The 7,858-nt window shown below is 51.7% G+C and overlaps 1 protein-coding gene across 1 annotated transcript; it reads left to right on the top strand.

Moving 5' to 3' along the window:
- The first annotated feature begins 722 nt into the window (after window positions 1–722).
- LOC125338706 (protein C19orf12 homolog) lies at window positions 723–5,355 on the top strand. Its single transcript, XM_048329663.1, has 2 exons — window positions 723–882; window positions 4,726–5,355. Exons 1-2 carry the CDS (start codon window positions 723–725, stop codon window positions 4,989–4,991), a joined length of 426 nt encoding a protein of 141 aa, XP_048185620.1. The 3' UTR covers window positions 4,992–5,355.
- The last annotated feature ends 2,503 nt before the right edge of the window (window positions 5,356–7,858 follow it).

Below are 7,858 nucleotides of genomic sequence, written 5' to 3'. Positions count from 1 at the left end.
AGGCTGAGATCTGGAACATCCTGGTGGGAAGCCAGATTGCACAAGAAAGCCTGTGAAACTCCTCTTTCCAATGAACAGAGGAGAAAGCTGCAAGTGGGGGCTGTGGCTTGAGTGAAAAAGCTAAAAGACAGCTCTCAGGCCTTGGGTTCAAGTTGTATTACTGGAACACAAATGCACACACACAGATGTTGCACTACCAAAAGTGGCAGTCAGGGGCTGGGGATATGGCCTAGTGGCAAGAGTGCCTGCCTCATATACATGAGGCCCTGGGTTTGATTCCCCAGCACCACATATACAGAAAATGGCCAGAAGTAGTGCTGTGGCTCAAGTGGCAGAGTGCTAGCCTTGAGCAAAAAGAAGCCAGGGACAGTGCTCAGGCCCAGAGTCCAAGCCCCAGGACTGGCCAAAAAAAAAAAAAAAAAAGTGGCAGTCAATACACAGTCTCACCCATACCTCACTTTCTGCATCCTGGCCCTTTCACAACTGCCCCACCATATTGACCTGAGGAAGAGGAAGGAGGGAGAGGAAGGCCTCCCTCCCCACCTCCTGGCTCTAAAGAGGAGACCGGTTCTGCTATGTTATTGTTTTATTTTTATTTTTGCTTGTACTAGAGATGTGAACTCAGAGACTTAACTTTTGTTCAAGGCTGGTGCTCTACTACTTAAAACATTGCTCCACTTCCAGCATTTTCTTCTTTGTACTTTTCCCATAGGTTGACCAACATGCCCCTCAAGGTCCAAGACATCATGAAACTGCTCTGCTCCGTCTGTGAGCAGAAAAAAGTCCAGGCTGCTGGGAAGCATTCTGTGAAGGGTGCCCTGGTCACGGGGGCTGTGGCCTTTGTCGGTGGCTTGGTTGGTGGCCCCCTGGGATTAGCTATTGGTAAGTGTGACTATCTCACAGACACGGCTGTCTGGGATGGTAGTGTTAAAAGAGGCTTTGAAGCTAGGCTAGAGAATCACAGTTCGAAGCCAGCCCAGGCAGGAAAGTCCATGAGGCTCTCATCTCCACTGAAGAAGCAAAAAACCGGAAGTGGCACTGTGGCTCAAGTGATAGAGCTCCAGCCTTGAGCAAAAAATAAAAGCTCAATAACAGCACCCAGGCCCTGAGTTCATGCCCTAGGATAGGACAAAAGAAAAAAAAAACAAAAAACAAGACATTCATGGGACCCAGTACTTCCACAACTCACCTTTCTCCACCAAGATCCTAGGTCAAATACAATGGTATTTGACCAGACACTTCAGGAATGTTTCTTTTCCCCAGAGAGTGAGGCTTTTGTGGGTGGGTATTTTTTAATGTGTTGGCCTTAAAGTGCTTGTGTAAGTCAGATTTAGTGTACAAGAGTTCTACCTTTGCCAGGTGCTAGTGGCTCATGCCTTCATCCTAGCTACTCAAGAGGCTGATCTGAGGGTCGGGTTTGAAGCCAGCACAGTCAGGAAAGTCCATGAGACTCTTATCTCCAATGACCCACCAGAAAACCAGAAGTGGAGCTGTGGCTCAAGTGGTAGAGTGTCCCTTGAGCAAGAGAGTTCAGGAACAACACCCAGGCCCAGAGCTCAAGCCCCATGACTGACAAAAAAAAATTCAGTCCTTGTCACTCTCAGTGTCTCATGGATGTGGGGGGGGCATACCCATTAAACCTGTAAATTAGCTACTTTCTTTCCACAGATGTTCCTTTTTTTTTTCAGAAAGAGAGAAAGAGAGACAGGCAGACAGAGACAGACAAAGCTCTCTGTTTCTGCAGTCCTGGGGATTGAACTCATAGAGTTGTACTAGGGAGGAAGTTGTTTTTAACCACACAAGCCAGGCCTCTGGTCATTTTTGCTTTAGTACTTTTGTTGTTGTTATTATTGCCGAATTTTGTTTTGTTTTACTTTTTCTGATAAGGTCTCATGCTTTTGCTGGGTTGGCCTTGGCCTGTGGTCCTCTAACCTTCTGCTTAGTTTGGAGTGCAGGCATGAGGCACAGGACTGGCCCATACTGCTTGTCTTCTCAGTCCTGTTGGCAAGCACAAGCACTGTGTGTGTGTGTGTGTGTGTGTGTGTGTGTGTGTGTGATGTGCATGTGTGCTGATCCTGTGGCTTGAATGCAGGGCCTGGATACTGTTCATAGCTTTTTCCATCATGGCTGATACTCTACCACTGGAACCATGCCTCCACTTGTAGCCTTGTTTTGGCTCATTGGTGATCAGAGTCCCATAGACTTTCCTGCCTAGCTGGCTTTGAACTCAGATCTTCAGATCCCAGCTTCCTGAGCAGGCGCCGGCTCCCAGCCTAATTTCAGATTTCTTATCACACAACCTGGAATAGTCATAAGAAAGCTATTGCTTCAGGAGAAAAGCAAGCAGCCAGGCACCGGTGGCACACACCTGTCACCCTCGCTACTCAGAAGACTGCAATCCTGGGTGTAAGCAGCAGCCCAGAAAACCACAGGGACACACAGTCACGTAGAACAAAGAAAGAAAGGGTTATTGCCAGCAAAGGGACTGAAAAGGCCGATTCGCACAGGGAGAAGCAGCCCAGCCCTTGTCAGAGGTGATATTATAATCTATAGTGGCCGGGGCGGGGACCTGGCTGCAGATGGGGGGGCCCAGGACTTCATCATGGTGGGCTAGGATGTGTGGCAGCTGCCTGAGTCTTGATGAGGGGCCTGCAGCTGGACAAGCTGAAGGTCACTTTAAGGGGATCCTGTGGCCCTCTAGGGTTGTAACTGACCCCATGGAGAGTCATCTCAAGGTAAGGGGGAAGAAGGCCAATTATTTACTGCCTGTGCCCACTGGGCCTAAAGTTGGCCACTCTGGGAAAGCTATGGGAGAGGAGCCTCTTAGAATAACACTGGGCAACACAGCCAGGGTTAGCTAGGACAGAAACCTTCTTATCTCCACAGTAACTGCCATGAAGCAAGGTGTTGGGGTTCAGCTTTGGCTTTGAGTGGGAAGGGCAGAGGAGAGCGCTCCCAAGATGCCGCCCTTCCCCCAGCCCTGGGGGAATGCAGAAGCAGGCCACAATTCTCTGGGTCCAGAACCAGAACTGGCTTTGCGACCAGCCCCCCAACTTTCTCACCAGCCCATGTGCTCCCGATTTTTGCGGGCTTTGCCCAGGGGGTGGTGTTATGCAGGTGACGTTAGCTTATGAGGGGGTCTTATGACAAGCTCACCAGCCTATTGCCAGCTCCTGGTCTATCACCCCTTTTCTCGTCACCCCTACTATATCAACTGTTAGCCACTCCCTTATTAAATCAGATTTGCTCTTGAAGCTGTCTCCGAGACTCCATGTGCCTGGCTTCCTTGGTGGGTAAGGAGGGAGGAAAAGGAGATCTCGTTCGGCTATGTGCACCTTAGGCTAGCCCATGTCCCTTCACTCCACCTTGGCCGCCTGCTGGTCAGGTGCCCAGGGGAGAAGGTGAAAAGGGGAGCACTGATAAGGGAGTAAGCTTAGCATCCCCGCACTGGGGGAGGTAAGTCTAGCCTGGCAGCAAGGCTGACGTATCTCTCAGGATTAGAGCACCATCTGAGCAAGCAAGAAGGTCCCAAGGTTCTTTACTGTAACAAGTGCTCTGGAAACTTCTGTAGATCAGGGCAAGTTTCCTACCAGCTCCTCTGATAAAGGGCAGTTGATCTCACCACAGAGCTGGTTGTCTTGCAAAATCTACTTGTTCTCAGCCCTTGTCTTAGAGATAACAGAGATACGTGTGTGGGTGTGTCTGTGTCTATGTGAATGTGTGTATATGTGTCTGTATGTGTGCCAGTACTTGGATTTGAACTTAGTACCGCCCATGCTTGCTTAGCTTTTTCACTCAGGGCTGGCTCTCTACCTCTTGAGTCACAGCTCAACTTTTTATTTGTTCTCTGGGGAGCAGAGTCTCTCAGACGTGTCTACTGGGACTCACTTAGAAACCACAACTCTCCTAGCTCAGCTCCTGAGTTGCTGGGATTACAGGCAGGAGCTTCTGATGCCTATGGATGACAGAAATTTCATTTTGGGTGAAGTGGAGGGTGGCTTTCTTTGGCCTATTTTGGCGATTTTATAAAGCACAGTTGTTCAGTGGAGATGGGGAATGGAGAGGAGGCTTGATTTTGTATCTGTAAGTGTAGGCACTTAGGGCAAAGGACATACTTAGATATCAATATTCATTTATTCAAACATTCCATAATCGTTTTCTTTTGTACAGTCCTGGGACTTACTCAGGGTCTAGGTGCTATCCCTGAGCTCATTTTCTCAAGGCTAGTGCTCTACCACTTTGAAACATGAACTGCTTTTGGTTTTTTGGTGGCTGCTTGGAGATAAGAGTCTTGCAGATTTTTCTGCACTGGCTAGCTTTGAACTGCAATCCTTAGATCTCTCTGCCCTCTGAGTAGTAAGGATGACAGGCATGAGCCACCAGTGCCAGTTTCTGTAAATCATAAGCCAGTGCCAAAGGCTTACACCTGTCATCCTAGCTACTCAGGAGGCTGAGATCTAGAGGATCATGGTTCAAAGCCAGTCTTGCCAGGAACATCTGTGAGCCTCTTCTCCCAAAGAACCACCCAAAAGCCAGAAGTGAAGCAGTAGCTTAAACAGTAGAGCACCAGCCTTGGGCAAAAATTTTTTAAAAACCTCAGAGACAGCGCCCAGACCCAAGTTCAACCCCCAGGACTGATACAAAAACCAGAACCACAAAGCCTTTTCCTCATTCTGTGGCCAGGCCAGCCTTGGAGTGGGAACCGGGATCCTCTGTGTTTTCTAGGGGGCGCTGTCGGAGGTCTGCTAGGAGCCTGGATGACAAGTGGCCAGTTTAAGCCAGTCCCACAGATCTTGATGGAGCTGCCGCCCTCGGAGCAGCAGAGGCTGTTTGCGGAGGCCTTGGCCATTGTGCGGGGCCTAGACTGGGCAGACGCGGTACAGCTCACAACCCTGGTCCTGGGCAACAAGGAGCTCCAGCAGCAGCTGCTGGCGCTGGTGGTCAACTACGTCAGCAAGGAGCTGCGGGCTGAGATTCGCTATGACGACTAGACACCTACGGGAAGCAGGGCATTGCTCAGCTGCGGGTGCAACCTGGGTGCTGAGATCGAGTCCTGTGGCCACTGGAGGCCAGCTGGGGTTTGTGTTGCAGTGGGTTTGGGGCACAACCCACCCGTGGTCGTTCTTGGGGGCAGGAAGGATTGTCCAGTTCTGTGTCGGGCTGCCCAGTCTGCTTCTCTCCTGGGACCTTCCCCACCCTGTTCTTGCAGTGTGTGTTGATTCCCTCCAGAAACTCAAAACCTAGCTGGGTGTTGTGCTCACACCTGTCATCCCAGCCACTCAGGAGGCTGAGATCCGGAAGATCACTGTGGAGTCCGTAGATCCTAAGCTGGGCACCGGCAGCTCATGCCTGTTACCGTAACTATTCATCCCAGCTACTCAGGAGGCTGGGATCTGGAGGATCATGGTTCCAGGCCAGCCTGGGCAGGAAAGTCCATGGGACTCTTGTCTCCAAGGAACTAGCAAATAAACTGGAAGTGGAGCTGTGGCTCAAGTGGTAGAGTGCCAGCCTTGAGCACAAAAAGCTCAGAGACAGTGCCTGGGTCCTGAGTTCAAGCCCCAGGACTGACACCAAAAATAAAAGTGAAAACTGCCAGAATTATGCTGATTCTTGCCTGTCCCAATGCTGGGATTCCTGGAGTGCATGGAGGGAGACAGTGTCTTGCTGAGGAATGGTAGTTGTTTATTGTATTTTTAATTTTCCTCTCCAGATTTAGGTTGAACATCACTTCAAATATTGGGGCTCTAGTTCCTGGGCTCAAGTGATCTTTCTGCATAAATCCACCACCCCAACTTCATTTTCAAAAACTCTATTTTCTAGGCTGTGTGATGGTGGCTGTCGCCTGTAATCCCTGTTCTTCAGGAGGTTGGGGCTGCAGTTTGAGGCCAGTCTGGGTTGCAAAGCCTTTTAGACCCCTAGTCTCCATTGAAGCGGTCAGAAGTGGCACTGTGGTTCAAGTGGTAGAGCACCAGCGTTGAGCCACACATGAAGGGAAGAGGGCACCCTAGCGATGATTCCAGCCTCACTACTTGCACCTAAAACAAAACCAAACCACAGTGTCCTGAAAGTGGTTTTCCCCATTGTGCTCTGTTCTTTCTGTTTCCTTAGGGCACTGACTACAAGTCTGTAAGTTACTGTGTGAAAGACAAAATTACAAGGGATGGAGTATTAACAGTTGTAACAGCCAGGTGCAGGTACAGGTACAGGCCTGTAGTTCCAGCTACTCAGGAGGCTGAGGCAGGAAGATCAGGGAGTTCATCCATCCAGTACCAGCCCAGATTCGCAGTGGGATATTCACTTAGTCTACAGTTTGCAACCATGGAGTGTGTGTGTGTGTGTGTGTGTGTGTGTGTGTGTGTGTCCTCAGAGCTGCCCCTGGGCTTTTTTGCTCGAGGCTAGCACTCTACCACATGAACCCCACTTCCGGCTTTTGTTGGTTTGTTTCTGTCCCTGTCCCTGCTGGTGTGGTGGGAGTGGCCCTGGAGGCAGCCTCAGAGGGCTTCCTGTCGTCCAGCTCGGCAGAGGTCACCAGGGGCCTCCAGGTCCCTAGCAGTGAGTGACAGGCAGGGTTGGAAGTGCGTGCACGTGTACATGTGTGCACTCACGTGTATGTGCGCAGTGCATGGCGGTGCCTGTGCGTGTGCATCTGAGTGCATGCATGTGTGCTTATGTGTGCATGTGTGCAGTGAATTGCACGCGTGCACATGTGTATGTATGTACACATGCACGAGATTGCCTATGTGTGCATGCGCGCACATGTATATGTGCGTGTGTGCACAGCGCATTGCACGTAAGTGCCTGTGTGTGCATTGCGTGCATGCATGTGTGTTTATGTGCATGTGTGCGCGAGTGTGTACATGCATGGGTGTGCGTGTGTGCACACACTCATGTGGTGCTGGGTGTGGCCCCGGGGGGGGGGGGGTCTGCTGAAGGAGAAGCAGGACTGGAAACTGAGACAGAAATGGAGATTGGCCCGGGCCAGGGTCTCCAGGTGCACCGTGCATGGCAGCGTGGTGGAGGGGCGGCCTTGTCTGTGTCTCCTACAAAGAGGGCCGGAGGAGTCCCCAGTTCCCCTTTCCCAGCAGGGTCCAGGGAAGGGAGCCCTGGGAGGGAGCCAGCATGCAGCCTCCAGATGCTCAGGTCTGGACTGGCTGGACTAACCCACGAGGACCCCTCCACCTGCGCTGGCCCCCACCCCCAGACCCCCATCCCACCGCCTCCATCAGTGGCCAGACAGGGAGGGCAGGGGGAGGCTGGGGGGGAGGCCCCCACTGGTGCAGCTTATACAAAATCACACACACAGCGGGGGCTGGGGTTCACGCCGGGCATCCCAGCTGCTCAGGAGGCTGAGGTGGGGGGGATCCTGGTGTGAAGGCATCCCGGGCAGCCAAAAGCTTAACGTGGAAGTGTGGCTCAAGTGGTAGAGCACCAGTGCCGGGCCAGATGTACCTCCCCTGGTGCGGGGATGCTAAGCTTACTCCCTTATCAGTGCTCCCCTTTACACCCTCTCCCCTGGGCACCTGACCAGCAGGTGGCCAAGGTGGAGCGAGGGACACGGGCTAGCCTAAGGTGCACGTGGCCGAATGAGATCCCTTTTTCCTCCCTCCTTACCCACCAAGGAAGCCAGGCACATGGAGTCTCGGAGACAGCTTCAAGAGCAAATCTGATTTAATAAGGGAGTGGCTAACAGATATAGTAGGGGTGACGAGAAAAGGGGTGATAGACCAGGAGCTGGCAATAGGCTGGTGAGCTTGTCATAAGACCCCCTCATGAGCTAACGTCACCTGCATAACACCACCCCATGGGCAAAGCCCACGAAAATGGGGAGCACATGGGCTGGTGAGAAAGTTGGGGGGCC

This window comes from Perognathus longimembris, chromosome 20 (genome assembly GCF_023159225.1).
Source record: "Perognathus longimembris pacificus isolate PPM17 chromosome 20, ASM2315922v1, whole genome shotgun sequence".
Lineage (NCBI taxonomy): Eukaryota > Metazoa > Chordata > Mammalia > Rodentia > Heteromyidae > Perognathus > Perognathus longimembris.
Note: the sequence above shows the minus strand (reverse complement) of the source record. Positions and strands in the feature narration are given on the sequence as shown.

Excerpts from the sequence above, each read along its gene's own strand:
- LOC125338706 (XM_048329663.1), top strand. The coding sequence starts at position 723 with ATGCCCCTCAAGGTCCAAGACATCATGAAACTGCTCTGCTCCGTCTGT. Across the intron at positions 883-4,725 it reads CCCCCTGGGATTAGCTATTG|GGGGCGCTGTCGGAGGTCTG; the intron begins GTAAGTGTGACT and ends TGTGTTTTCTAG.